General features: G+C 41.9%; 1 protein-coding gene across 1 annotated transcript in view; it reads right to left on the bottom strand.

Annotated features, from left to right (window-relative positions):
• Window positions 1–13,754, bottom strand: part of SEPSECS (Sep (O-phosphoserine) tRNA:Sec (selenocysteine) tRNA synthase) — a 40,968-nt gene extending 27,214 nt beyond the window's left edge. The window contains exons 1-5 of the mRNA XM_077815795.1: window positions 13,589–13,754; window positions 6,853–7,007; window positions 4,197–4,315; window positions 3,949–4,107; window positions 1,446–1,599 (exon numbers count right to left, since the gene is read on the bottom strand). Coding sequence (XP_077671921.1) covers window positions 1,446–1,599; window positions 3,949–4,107; window positions 4,197–4,315; window positions 6,853–7,007; window positions 13,589–13,702 — 701 coding nt within the window. The 5' untranslated portion in view covers window positions 13,703–13,754. The remainder of the gene's footprint in view (window positions 1–1,445; window positions 1,600–3,948; window positions 4,108–4,196; window positions 4,316–6,852; window positions 7,008–13,588) is intronic.
• Between the last annotated feature and the right edge of the window lie 1,349 nt (window positions 13,755–15,103).

Genomic DNA, 15,103 nt, shown 5'->3' with positions numbered 1-15,103 from the left:
AAGCAATTAAAGCAAATAGATACATATGATGCAGTAAAGAAAATAACAGCAGTAAGATTATTTTGTTTTGGAATTATACCTAATTTAAGCAATTCTTATGCTGAAGTTAAGGTACTATATTTTCAAAACCTCAACAATATTATTAAAACCTATACTTTAAACAAATTGTACTGTGAACACAAATGAGCCCACAGATGTACAACTGTACACTGGCAAAACCCAGGATTTGGGTTTATTATTATCTAATTGCATATGCAGACAGTATTTACATTCACAAAAGCAGGTTTTCCAAGCAACTATCACTGGTCTCATTTTGAAAATTTGTCCCAACATACTGAGTGCATTTAGCCATAAGAATCCAATTTCTCGTTTCCAGAACAAGAGTTTTCAAAGATTTCATAGTGCGGACCACATCTTAATATAGTTTTTCAAGACCATATTATCTCCCATTCTTGACTGTGTGGTTCATCTCCCTTGTCAGTAATGATTGAATAACATCCCTGTGGCAATTACAGCAATAGCTTGCATGGAAATGTAATATTAGGAAAGAATGTAATGTATGTTAAGCTTATTTTAATGAGATTTAACAGCTGGAAACAGAGTGCCAGCATCACATGATCAGCTAGTAAGTGCTCAAACCAAGAAACCAGAGCAAAATTTTTTTTTTTAAATATCCGTCCAGTACATCTATATTTCAGGTTTGCAATGCTGCAGCTATACTAGTATATTTACACTGGTATTTGCACAGTGGACAGACATCCCACCTTGGGCTATCAAAAGTGTCGAATGAGAAAAATTCATCTTTCAGAGTAACAGCCGTGTTAGTCTGTATTCGCAAAAAGAAAAGGAGTACTTGTGGCACCTTAGAGACTAACCAATTTATTTGAGCATGAGCTTTCGTGAGCCGATGAAGTGAGCTGTAGCTCACGAAAGCTCATGCTCAAATAAATTGGTTAGTCTCTAAGGTGCCAAAAATTCATCTGTGATCAGTGAACTAAAGAAGACAGCAGCATAGGGAACTGTAACCAAGAAAAATGTGACCTCTGACTTACCAGGGAAGCTTCTGTTGTATGATTCCACAGAAGACCATTTTTACCCACTTCTGTGGAATCACATGAAAAACTGCTGGCTACAATCACATTTATATCACCAAAAGCAATGAGATTATTATCCTCAGCCAGGTATGAAAAGAAAGATCTGCCCTGTTTCTTGTCTGTCCTTTTCTGCTTCTTTTGGTATGCTTTTTTGCAGAAGGCACATTGTTTCCATCCTCCTGCTCCCTGAATTCCAGGAGGAAACTGGAAATAAACTTTCATTGTGGTATCTATTTTGCTTCATTAACTATTGGTAGTAGTAATTAAGCAATTTTAGAAAGATGAGCATAAATGTGAAGATTATTTAAAACTTTGGTAATAGTTACCAAGCATTATGTGAGGATTATTTACCTGTCAGGTACCCTTGGAGCAAAGCAAGATGTAGTAGAATGAACACAGAGAACATTTTCAGCCCCAAGATCCTGGATTTTAGCCTCTACCGCCTTTACGTCCGTGCGCAGCTCATCACCTTCTAATACATTCTCTATCACCACTGGCTCAAAACCTAACCCAGCCAATAAAAATAAGAGTGTGTATTAAGCAGTAATTTTACAGGTCTATATCTTCAGGCTAGATGCATGCTTATTGGCTCTGATTTAATTTCAGATTTTTTTATTTCTACTCACTTATTCTGGTAAGAGACTACTTCAGAGATTCAGAATCATTTAGAACATAAAAGTACATAAATGACAACTTCACTGGTGCCCACTGGAGAGCTTGGGCTTTAGGTAAAAGCTAGTGCTCTTTGCAAGCTGAATCATATAGCAGCAACAGGTTCAAGGAAATCTCCCTTACTGAAGCAGATTAACCCCTTCACTCCCAATTCTGTTTTTAAATATTCAATGAGGGAGGCAGGTGAAATCAGTCAAAAGGATTTCCCTTTCAAGATTCCAAGGTACATTAAAACAGTACTGCTGGGGAAAAAAATGCTAAAAATACTAATCAAACAGCTTCTAAAAATAAAATCAGTTTGTAGCAAATGCTATAGTTAAGGCTGCAACTCAACTTTCATCAAAATCCTGTTTTTACTCATTCTCAACTCTCAAATATTCATCAGAGTTTTGAAATGTCCACATTTGGTCTCACTCTGGAAGTGAAATTCTTGTTTTTGGAAAATCTGAGCCATATTTGCTAATCCATGTTTGAGTTAAGCAAACACTAAAAGAAAAGAATCACAGTAAAAAGTGTTAAGACTTCTTTAGATACAAAGACTCAATAAAACAGTTGAACTGCAAACTTTATATGTGGATATTCCTCACTGAAGATCATACCCAAGAGACAGATGTGTTTAAATTTTTTTTTTTTCAAATGCACTAAGTCATAAATGGTTAAACTTTTTTTGTGCACATATATTCATTTTTAGTTAGGCCACTGCTTGAGGAACTATCCAATTGCACCAGTCCATAGTGCCACATGTAAGTTTTTTCAGTACATGACAAAATGGCATCATTTAAAACCTATGGAGTTACTGAAAAGATCAATTATGCATGTTAACTATATGAACAGGCCTACAAACTTAAGGCTCTATTAAAATTCAAAACACTTCTTTGAAAATAATTAGTTTGATACTTAAAATATGGTGTGATTTTGTAGAACCATATATTTTCCTCCACAGTGGATCTAGCAAGTCTAGAAGTTTCACTACTTTTAGCCTCCATACTTTGTGTACCAACTAAAACGTAAAGAAAAAGGCCCGAGTGTTCTGTTGTTTTGTTTTCCACCATCAGTTTTAACTGAATGGCATGCAAACAGAAAAATTAAAGTAATTTAAACTATTATCCCCAAGCAAAATAAGGATTTAAAAAGTAATTTCCTATTATGGAAGGAAGTCATGTGATCCATCTATATCTGGTCACCTCTTTCAGTAGTATTTGTACCCTTTTTAATTTATAAATTTAAATTTCATACATCCCAAGTTGCCAGTTTTAGCAGTCCATTTCACACACTAATTTCCATCTATGCAAAGAAGTTTGTACTGAACTCCCATCAAGCCTGCTCCTGTTCCCAGTGCAATCAATGGGAATTCCCCTATTGACTTCTAAGGGAATAGGATTGAGTTGACCAAACTAAATTCTTCGATTTCCAATCTAGCATGGCAGCATCATTGTGGGTCTTCCCTCCTTGGATTAACAATATGCCTCAGCTCTGTCATGGAGGAATGAAATTGTGAGTGAGCCCCTGTCCACAAGAACTTGGACTAGACAACCTGAAACCATCATACTACAATGACTTAGTCACTGTTGACCTAGGCTGGTTTCAGACTGGTGAGGTAGGGGTAAGAGACTCTGCATCCCTAAACATTACCAATCCCTAAACATCCAGTACTTGCCATTTTTTTTTTGAGACACTTATTCATTCTTTAGTTTGGTGGCATCCATCTTATTTAAATAAAAGTTTTGAACAATTCAGTCATGTCTCCTCTTACTCTTTTTTCCTAATATAAATCTATTTTTCTTAACCTCTCCTCTGTATATGAGCAGGTATTACAAATATCTTAAATAAACCACATTTCATATAATTACCTATGTTCAGAGAATGCTATGGCTGCCTAGTTAAATACTCAACTGTTGTCCTCTGCTGAACTATTTCCAGTTCTTTGGTCTCTTGTAATATGGTGCCTGAAGTTGAGCACGACATTCTAGACACATTCCTCACTTTCTTTTTATGCAGAGTGATGATATCTTTATCTCTACTCTTACATATCTCCATATTCTATTTGGATTTCTACAGTCATCTATTTTATTGTTTCCAGACACCAAGTTTATGAATCCAGTACCACTATCAACAGGATAGTTTTAAACATGTGTAGCTAGAATGCCACATTGCATGGTCAATCCCACCTTCTTCCTCTTACCTGCAGTGATCATAGATTTAAAGCAAGATTTCTGATCTATGCGTGGCCAAATAATATACTTTGCCTTTGGTCTCTTGTGCCGCAGTGTTAAGAAACACAGAGTTAGACTCATGCCAGTTGCCATAGGAACCACAAAGCAATTGGTCACTGTCCGGACACCTGTATATAAAAACAAATGAGGTAGTAGCATAGAATATTTGCTAACTGCCATATCACCCACATAAGAGAAATATTCGTTTCATACCTACCAGCCAGCTTTATAATGTCCAGAACTATTGAATTAGTAAGTTTGTTCAAAAGGCTAGAACCTGCAGCTTTAGGCTGGACAGCAGAAATATCTCCTGACCTCCCAATTCCATGGATTAGCCTGAACAAAAGAGGTTGAAAACTTATATTAAAAATTTTTCAAGCCCTAAAGCAATATTTCCTGTTTTCTGAAGAGCATTTGATTTGATAAACATTGATAAAATGTCTTATCCAATGCAACACCAAAATCAGATAATGAATTACCATACCTTATAATAGTAACATAAAATTGACTATTTCACTCACTTCTGTACAGTGAAACCATCAAAAACAACATCTTGTTAAACAGAGTAACTGAGACGGCCTATAATAGTGATTACTTTATCCACCAGGTAGATTTACCGGAAGAAAGGGCTGTGAAATCTGTGTCCCCCAGATCATGCTACAAATGCTAGCACACTTTGCACACACACTGCAGCCATGTTTTTTGAAGAATAAAAAGCAGTATTATACAATGCAAAGTACACCCATGGGATTTTACAGATGCTGTGCCTGATAAACGTTTCACAACAACAGAGCAATGAAGTGGTTTACATATGCTCTGTTAAAAATAAATTTTAAAACATTTACGTTAATATACGCTGTGTTTCCCTCCACATTTTGTCTCTACCCACCTGGCATTCTACTACCTCCTCCTTCTCATTCTGTGCAGTCCCATCTTTCTTCACATTCTTGCATCTTTCTGATACCACTCAAATTCCATTTATAAATGTGGAATATTATTTAGCACCTTTCAGGCTTGAAGGATCATATAACTCTTTATGAACTACACACTTACAGAAATAACTTCACCCCCTGGTGAAATGCAGCAGCTGCCTAAGAAAGCTCAGCAACAGTATACAACTACTGACAACTTGAATTCCATTTTTGTCTTGGGGACAGCGAGGACTCCAGCCATATACATCCATTCACTGAAGAGTTGATGGACTAGAGGGAACGCAGAACTTTTAGGAGGGTGGTTTTATATCTGAAGTTTTTTTTCTCCCACTTTCAGTGTAACTACAGCAATAGTTAATTGGTTTGATAATTGAAAAATTTGCACATAATCCTTACTTTACAATTACAAAAATGCTTTGTTCCCCTGGTCCCCCTTTTCTCAGTCTACATGTTCCCTATCTCTCTTTCCTAGTCTGGGTCTCTAGACGCTGGGCTCACTCTGCCCATTCATTTTGATTTTAATATGGCTGAGAAGGAGAGTGTGCTCTCAAACCGCTGCCTGACGCTTCCCCCCACTCTTTTACTTACCTAATTTGCAGGAGAATGGAGTGGGGATGTAATGGAGGACAACTCTTAGAAGAATTCCTTCTCTCTCCCACTACTGAAGCTAGTAGGTATAAGTGGTACATAAGGCGACAGAACTGTCCCAGCCCAGCAACAGTTAAGGAACATCCTCAGCTCTGTCACCTGCAATATGTTCAACTCCTAGTCTACCACATTCCTTTAGAAAAGCTAGGTAGCAGCACTTTTGGAAAGAGAGAGATGCTCCGAAGATGCCCCTGATCCCATAGCTCAATCAAGCCAGAGACTGACTACAGAATTAAGTAGATGGAATGGGAGAAAGAAGACAGAGGTGATGCCTCCAGGTCTGTCCTCCACTAGAACAATTCTTCCTCAAGAAGAATTGCAGGGGCCTTCAAAAACTGCTAGATCCCTATGACCACGCATTAAATTTAAAGAACTGCAATTTAGAACAAGAAGTGAAGGAAAATACCATATTTAGTTGCAATTGCAAAAGGAATTCAGTTCCCTGGTTTTCTCTGGAGGTCTCCCATTATAAAACTGGATGGGCTAAACTGAGCTTAACTTGTGAAAGTCGAATTTACTAGAATACTGGTCTCCGATATGTCCTTGTGCCAACATGTCAGAGATGGGGATTTCAGTAAATTTCACTCTGCTGACATTACAGATGACATAACAATAGAATGCAGATAATTGGCATAGGACAGCAACCCAAAACAGCAGATCTAGATAAAGCAATATCTACAGAGTCTCTAAAATTCAATATCCAAAGCGCCCATCAAATCTCAGAAGACTCAGGACTTCAAGCTATTAGAAGCCCTCCGTCTCATAGCTCTACCTCCTCTGAATCAATTTTAATGGACTGGTTTATGGTAATGTCAATTAATCTCTGTCATGAGTTAATAATTACAACAATCAATATTTGGATGCAAGGGATCTTTTCCAATAGGGATAATATTTAGAAGAAAGAAGAAGTTTTGAATAATATACAGATGGGTTAATGCAGTGCTCTATAAACGGAACTTTAAAGGACAAGTAACACAAGTTATTTTTTAACCAGAGAAGTCTCTTCTTTTCCTTCTTGCTTTGTCAGGTGTCCAATTCAAAATTTTGCAACTCTAACACTCACAATTTCCTTAAGAGCAAAGTTGTGAGAACACAGTGAGAGATTTTAACAAAAAAATCTTGTTACAAAACTTTTCATGATTTGCTAATGGAAAATATGATATCTGAAACTGATGTAATTGTCTGTAATGAAATGTTGTTTTTCAAATGCTTTCAAACTCTGATAACAAGATATTAAAATAAGCAAAACAAACATAATAAAACAGTAGCATTAAAATTACTTGTCAGACTTACCTGTAATGCCGACGGGCAACTAATCCTGATGCCACTCTTCCTTCCCTCTCACCCACACCACAGTTGCTCAGAAAATTGTTGCTATCCATAATGGCAAGTTCATGGAGGAAGAGTTCGATGGTACTTTCATCCCATCCATTTTCAGGACACTTGCCCTTCAGAAGGAATTATAACTATAATAAAAATACTTCCTAGATGTGGATAATTAAAATTGATAAGATTTCTGTAAGTAGATTGTTTTGTTAATTTTGGTATCTTCTTTAGTGCACTGAGCAGATTTAAAGCATTAAAGAAATCTTCTAGTCTCCCCTTCCTAGTACATGAAACTGGAACATTCAGTAATAAAAGCTACATAATAAATTGCTCCTATACTCGATGCAATTTGATATTAATGTTCCCAGAAAGAATAAATTTAAGATGTATTTGTCTCCAAGTACAGCATTCTAGGATGCATAAACAGAAGCAGCAAAGAGCATTTAGGAAGTTTCTTGCTTGGGTCCAGAGTGACCTAGACAAATTAGAGGACTGATCTAAAAGAAATCTGATGAGGTTCAACAAGGACAAGTGAAGAGTCCTGCACTCCTACAGGCTGGGGACCGACTGGCTAAGCAGTTCTGCAGAAAATGACCTGGGGCTTACAGTGGATGAGAAGCTGGATATGAGTTAACAGTGTTCCCTTGTTGCCAAGAAGGCTAACGGCATATTGGGCTGCATTAGTAGGAGCACTGCCAGCAGATTGAGGGAAGTGATTATTCCCCTCTATTCAGCACTGATGAGGCCACATCTGGAGTACTGCATCCAGTTTGGGGCCCCCACTACATAAAGGATGTGGACAAATTGCTGAGAGTCCAGTGGAGGGCAACAAAAATGATTAGGGGGCTGGGGCACATGATTTATGAAGAGAGGCTGAGGGAACTGGTTTTATTTAATCTGCAGAAATGAAGAGTGAGGTGGGATTTGACAGCAGCCTTCAATTACCTGAAGGGGGGTTCCAAAGAGGATGGAGCTAGGTTGTTCCCGGTTGTGTCAGATGACAGAACAAGGAGCAATTGTCTCAAGTTGCAGTGGTGGAGGTTTAGGTTGGATGTTAGGAAAAACTATTTCACTAGGAGGGTGAACCACTGGAATGGATTATCTAGGGAGGTGCTGAAATCTCCATCCTTAGAGGTTTTTAAGGCCCAGCTTGACAAAGCCCTGACTGGGATGATTTAGTTGGGGTTGGTTCTGCTTTGAGCAGAGGTTTGGACTAGATGACCTCCTGAGGTCTCTTCCAACTCTAATCTTCTATGATTCTGAGATTCACCTTATGAAGGATATACAGGATATTTGATATACTACATGCAGCTTTAGTCCATTAGGAGTATAACACTGATCAAGAGACATGAAGATAAAGTAAAAGACAATTAGGATAACAGAAGAAAGAATACTAATAATCAAAGAAAGTTAAAAGTAATTTCAGGTATTACACATTTTCCTACTTATTTTTTCCTCTTCTTTGTTACTGTTTTAAAAAAAAAATAAAAACCACTAAAGCAAGAGAAACTGACTACTTATGCAGGGGAAACAGTGAGACTGACCAAACAAAGACTGCGGCCAACTGTTCTTTGCATTCCTTTGTGTAGTATACTCACTTTTTGTAACGTGCTTAGATCAGGTTGCACCGCAACCCCTTTCTGACAACAAAAATTGCTACATGACCCCGGGAGCCCCACACACCAGCCAAGGCTGAAGACCAAGGGCTCTGGCTTTAGGTGGTGGGGCTTAGGCTTCGGCCATGGGCCCCAGGAAGTCTAACATCAGCCCTGGCAAAGGGGTCACGACCCACTTTGGGGTCGCGACTCACAGTTTGAGAACCCCTAGCTTAGATGAAAAGCACTCTGAAAACACAAAGCATTACTACACAGCAACAAATAGCTATGCAACACCTGTTCTCTTCTTCTTTCTGTATGTTTTTAAACACTAAAAAAAGAGACTATCTTCTGCTAGTCTCCTTCAATAATCTTAGTTATTTGTCACAACAACAGGAAAAAATGTAGACAAATGATAGTGTCCATTTAAATGGTCAGAAAATTAGGTCTGAACACACAAGAAGAGAGTAAGGGAGGCACCGCAATATTCCACATTAATAACCGGGAGACTCACTTCTAATTACTAATTTCAGAATATTATAGAACAAAAATAAAAATCAAGGGTAATGAATCACAACACACACTTACTTACTCAGTGGTTTGAGCATTGGCCTGCTAAACCCAGGGTTGTGAGTTCAATCCTTGAGGGGGCCACTTAGGGAACTGGGGCAAAAATTGGGGGATTGGTCCTGCTTTGAGCAGGGGGTTGGACTAGATGATCTCCTGAGGTCCCTTCCAACCCTGATATTCTATGATTCTATGATTCTGCGCTGCTGCTGGCAGGGCACTACCTTCAGAGCTGGGTGCCTGGCCAACAGCTGTCTAGGTCTGAAAGCAGTTCAGAAGTAAGGGGGGCAATACCACAACCCCCTCCTAAGATAACCTTGTGATCCACTGCAAGTCCCTTTTGGGAAGGGCCCCCAATTTTAGAAAAGTTGGTCTTCCCTGTGAAATCTGTATAATGCAGGGTAAAAGCACACAGAAGACCAGATTTAATGGTCCATGACACGTTTTTTATGGCCATAATTTGGTAGGGCCCTACTTATACTGCTACACACACAGCAATCACTGCAAGATTCATTTGGGGCTGCAAAAGAGCAAGGCCAGGAAGAGAACACTACAGCAAAACATACTACTCTGACTCACTATTAAAATGTTCTTTCAAAGTCTCCCTGAGCCATATAGCTCCATGTTGAGCAATTCTTATAGCCCTTGTAGCTAGCTGTTCTATTTCAGCAGATAGCCACTTCAGTCCCGCCCTCCACCCCGGTGGAAACTTTCCCCACTTTCTTTTACAGCTATTATACAGGACACAGCAGGCATTCAGCTATTCTTCTCCCTAAGGCCCAAACTTATAAGTAAACAATGCCAGTGACCCTTCAAACAACCAAAGGCACATTCAACTGTCATTCTGCACCTGCTGATCCTGTAGTTGAAGCGCTTCTTGATGCTGTCGAGGTGGTCAGTGAATAACTTCATGAGCCATGGGAGCAAGGCATAGGCTGGGTCACCCAGGATCACTATTGGCATTTCAACATTCCCAATGGTAATTGCTGGTTGGGAAAGAAAGTCCCTGCACCTTTCTGAACAATCCTGTGTTCTTAAAGATGTGCGCGTCATGCACCTTCTCTGACCAGCCCACACTGATGTCAGTAAAGCATCCCCAGTGATGTAGCCCTCTGTCAATGTACTGTGGCAAGGTGGTCTGGTGCTAAAATAGGAATATGCATGCCATCTATCGCCTCACCACAGTTCAGTGGCCCCACTGCTGCAAAAGCATCCATCATGTTCTGCACATTACCGAGAGTCAGTCATGCATACCAAGAGATGATTAATGGCCCTGCACACTTGCTTGACAACAGCCCGTGGTGGATTTCCCAACTCCAAATTCATTTCTGACTACCTGGTAGCAATCTGGCATTGCAAATTTCCACAGTGCAATCGTCATTCACTTCTCAACTGTCAGTGCAGCTCTCATTTTGGGGTCCCTGCACTGGAAGGCTAGAGAGAGCTCTGCACACAGATCCAGGAATGTGGCCTTGCGCATCTAAAAGTTCTGCAGCCCCTGCTCTTCATGCCATACCTCCATAACGATGCGATCCTACCAGTCAATGCTTGTTTCTCAGGCCCAGAACCAACACTCCACCATCTCCAACTGCTCCATGAATGCCACCCGCAATCCTGAATTGGTTCTTACTATGTCCCACAGCAATCTAGCCTCCAAGGAATCATCACATTCTCTGTGGCTCCTCTGACAGCTCTGTAAATACTGCAGGATCACATGCCCTGTGCTTGCCATGCTCATGACAAAAGTACAGAGCTGTGCAGACTCCATGCTTCTGTCATAGATGGCGGACAGTGAGGAGGGACACATGGGTTTGTGGAATTTTGAAAAGAAGGCATGAAAATTATGGGATGCAGATGAAATTATGGAATGGAGAACAATGCATTATGGGAAGTTGACCCCATGCTCCTAGTCACCCCTGCGTGACTTGTTTTGGTCCTATTGGGCATTGCAAGAACTTCCCAAAAGATTTTGCACTGGATGGTGGCGAGTTGCACAGTGGGATATTTACCCATAGTACATTGCACTCTATATCAATACAAGAGCTCCTGATGAGAATACACACTGCTGACACAAGGAGCCAAGCATGCGCACACAAGCAATGTAATAACTTCAGTGGCTTTATACCGTTGTAACTTATGTTGACATAATTTCGTAGTATAGACATGGCCTAAGTGCTAAAAGCAGAGATTTTATGGTTACAGTCTACCAAATGTAAACTGACAAAGTGCTACTTTCCTCAGGGATTGTCAGTCCCTGATTAACTCCCTCCAGAAAAGGATGCCTTATTTCTTAACCCAGGTCTGTAAACAAGCCCTTTAATCTCCAGACAGAGTACACCTGTGAGGCTCAAAACTTTACCAAGCAGCACAAGAATTAAATTAAAGGACTCTGGTCAGTTTCACAATTGACACTCAGAACCCTATGGGCAACACTGAAACCATCACAAACCATGTTAGTGTCAGGCTGCTGCTTGTGAAAGCCATAAGCAGCAAGAAGGTCACAGGAGTTATTCACAATAGAGTAATGAGAAGGGACTTGAGAAACATTACTCCTACTGCATTTTTAGGTCTGTCTCAGGCCCCCTTCTCAATGGCAGCAAGAAAGCTCAGAAGTGGCAGAAGGGTAGAGTTTTGAAGACCCAACCCTTACAGCCACTGTGAGCGTTCTGAAAGGGTGGAGAGAAAGCTCCTTCTCACTTCCAAGAGTTAGGGGGTAGGGCATTTCAAATTTATCAGACCCATTCTAAGAAGAGGTTAACCTGAACTAGGAGCCCTCAAGTAGGACCTAGGGACAACAAACCAGTAAAAGTCTGAGCAGCAGATAGAGGCTATGCTTTTCACAGGGCACTGGCTCTAGTCCCTGCCTGTTGCCCCTCATTTGTCTTTTGTACCTCTTGCTTGTAAGCATCTAATACTTTTTTTCAAGTGGTCACAGTAGAGTTTGCAAAAATAATGAAGTAAATCTACACTAGAAACGCTAAAGTGGAACAGCTGCAAAACTGTAGTGGAGAGACTTAGGTCACATCTACACTACAAAATTACGTCAACCTGTTATTAAATCTTTTGTGCATGTGCCCATGTGCTTCTTGTGTTGGTAGTGCGCGTCCTCACCAGAAGCACGTTTATTGATAATATTGTCAGCGTAGGGCATTTTGGGACAGCATCTGGAGGCCAGTAACAGTTGATGTATGCAAGGCAGTGTCTACACTAACACTAAATTGACCTAATTACATGTGACTCTATGCCGCTCACGGAGGTGGTGTAACGAAGTCAGCGTAGAGAGGCACTTACATCAGCAGGAGCCAAATTTAAGTGAAGATACTTCCACAGCTAGGTCTCCACAAGGCACCTCAACCTAACCGTGCAGCATAGCCTAGGCCTTACTACAGAAACGGACAAGCTTCTTCGACTGCTGTAATTAATTTACCTCTCTGAGAGGAATTCTTCGGTTGACCTACCAGAGTCTACACTGGGACTCAGGTTGGTTTAACTAGGTGTCTTTGACTCCGGGGAGTGAATTTTTCACACCCTGAGCGATGTAGCTAGATCAACTTTGTAGTGTAGATGAGTCCCTGGTAATATGTGGGCCCCAGCAAAGCATTCTGCTAGGAAGCAGGAAGACAGAAACCTCTAACTTGCTTGGAGTCCATACCAGCAAAGCCTAAGATCCACAATGCTGGAGCCAGACAAGGTGCTGCATGGCTATTCTGGGGGGCTATATCAATGCTTCCAGCATGCATCTCTGCAGAAGATCTGACTAGATGAATATAATGGTTCCTTCTAACCACAAAAATCAATGCATCTTCCCTGAGGCCCTCCATGTGCTTTCAAAGTGTGTGCCCTACACAAAGGAAGGGGTGAAAGGCACCAAGTGCAATGACAAGGTTCCTCCTATTTCCCAGTCCATCTGCGTCCACCCATCCTCTGGAGTTACACTTGGCTTGTAAGCTCTTTGGGGCAAGGGCCAGGAGCTTGTTCTGTGTTTGTACAGCCTTAACACAACCCAAAGGCTGGGCTCCTGTGCGCTAGGGGGCAGACAAATCATAACCAGACTAAAAAAAAAGGAGGACTTGTGGCGCCTTAGAGATTAACACATTTATTTGAGCATAAGCTTTTGTGAGCTACAGCTCACTTCATCGGATACATCTGATGAAGTGAGCTGTAGCTGACAAAAGCTTATGCTCAAATAAATGTGTTAGTCTCTAAGGTGCCACAAGTCCTCCTTTTCTTTTTGCGGATCCAGACTAACACGGCTGCTACTCCATAAGCAGGGAAGGACACAGCAGTGCCACACGCGCTCTTGCCCTAAAGGGCGCACAGAAGGGGGAGGGGGCAGGGAGCCTTTACTGGGGATCCTCCCAACTCCGGCCAGGTGCCTCAGGCTGAGGGTAGGGACGGGGGGCTCAGAGCCACCGCTCTAATCAGTGCGCACGAGGGACGGAGGGAGGGAGGGTGCGCGCTGCGCAACAGCTGGGGGCTGGGCACACGCTGACGGAGCGCCCTTAGAACCCCTGGGGCAGCGGGGTAGGAACGACCGTTACCTGCTCCAGCAACACCCGCAGGCACAGCTCATGCGCGCGCCGGCCCTGCGCCCCCTGCCGCACGTAGGCCGCGTTCACCAGCCTCTCACTAGCGCCGAAATTCTCAACGTTCATGTCGGAAGTAGTGGGCGGAGAAACTGACAAACACACTCAGATTCCAGACGCTCCTGCCGCCCCAGCGCAGGCGCAACTCCGTAGAACGAAGGGCCGTGACACCACGTGAGGTGACACGCTCAACTCCGAGGCAGTGATCAAAAGCCTGTCCGCATGCGCGTGGAGAACGCGTCACGCCGCGCCCCCTGGGGGTGGGATGCGGTGCGGCGCCTTTTTCCTGGCGCGCGGAGTGTTCTACGCCCAGGCCTCGCGGGGGCGCTGCTGCCTCCTCAGCCTGCCTGCAGCCACCAACGGCCGCAGCCCGCAGGGTGGAGCCGACTGCAGCCAGGTGTCTCCGTGCGGAGGTGAGGCGGGCTCCGCACGCCGTGCCCTGGCCTGAGTTCAGCCAGACTGACCAAGCGCACGCTGCCGCGGAGATCACGGGTCTCAGGCCCGTGGATGTACCAACGTCCAGTAAAGATGGGCTCGGAAAGGTCCAGTTCTGCCCTCACAGGCCGGCCCGACCAGCCTGCGAATAACTCAGGCAGCGCCCTTAGGATGTGGGCTTAGTTTAGGCCTAAATAGCAGGGGCGTGCTGGGCTGTCCTGGAGCGTACTGTGGAATTGCCGTTTTGTTAAAGCCTACCTAGGCCTGAACATGTTAGAGAGGTGAAAGGTTTTGGTAACTTTGAAAAACCCTTTTTCTATACAAAGGAGGAAAAGCAGGATACTGTATTCCTGCAGGGACTAGAAATAAACCTAGGTCTTGAGGCTGCTCACACTCCCATAGGTGCTTAACTTAAAGTTTATGATTAGTCCCCCTTTGTGGTTAATAGGATTTCTTAAAGTTAAAAGCATGCATGTCAGGCTGCTGTATGCAGTTCTTCCACCATTATAATTATTGTGGTTAGGGATGTGCTTGTTTACTAAAATAGTTACACTAGTACAACCTTTAGTGTGGACACAATTCAAGGTCCTTATACTAATGTAGTTGTTCCCATAAGGGAATGGGAATAAACTGAACCACTATAAGCATCTTTATACTGGTATAATTACATCTATAATAAGGGTGTTTTGCAGCTTTAGCTATACTGGTATAATTAATGCAGTACAACTTTTGTGCGTAGACAAGTCATAATTGGGTTATTGAACCCCTGTGGAAGTTTGTACCCGTTTCACCACATTAACTGCTAGTGCCTTTCTACAGCATTTCCAAAGTCAGTTATGTCCTTGAGACAGAAAAACTTAATGGAGAATAAAATAAATAGTTGGTTTTTGTTTTGTTTTTTTTAAACAGAAAACTAAACTGGTTTCGTTCATGGAGAAAGCTGCCTAGCTATCTCAAATCCTTACACAGGAGCCTTATATTTAAGTAATTAAATCACTTGAAACAGCATGATTTCACTCAAAACCTCTGCTAGAA

This window comes from Eretmochelys imbricata, chromosome 4 (assembly GCF_965152235.1).
Source record: "Eretmochelys imbricata isolate rEreImb1 chromosome 4, rEreImb1.hap1, whole genome shotgun sequence".
Taxonomy (NCBI): domain Eukaryota; kingdom Metazoa; phylum Chordata; order Testudines; family Cheloniidae; genus Eretmochelys; species Eretmochelys imbricata.
This window is presented reverse-complemented; position numbering and strand designations above follow the sequence as displayed.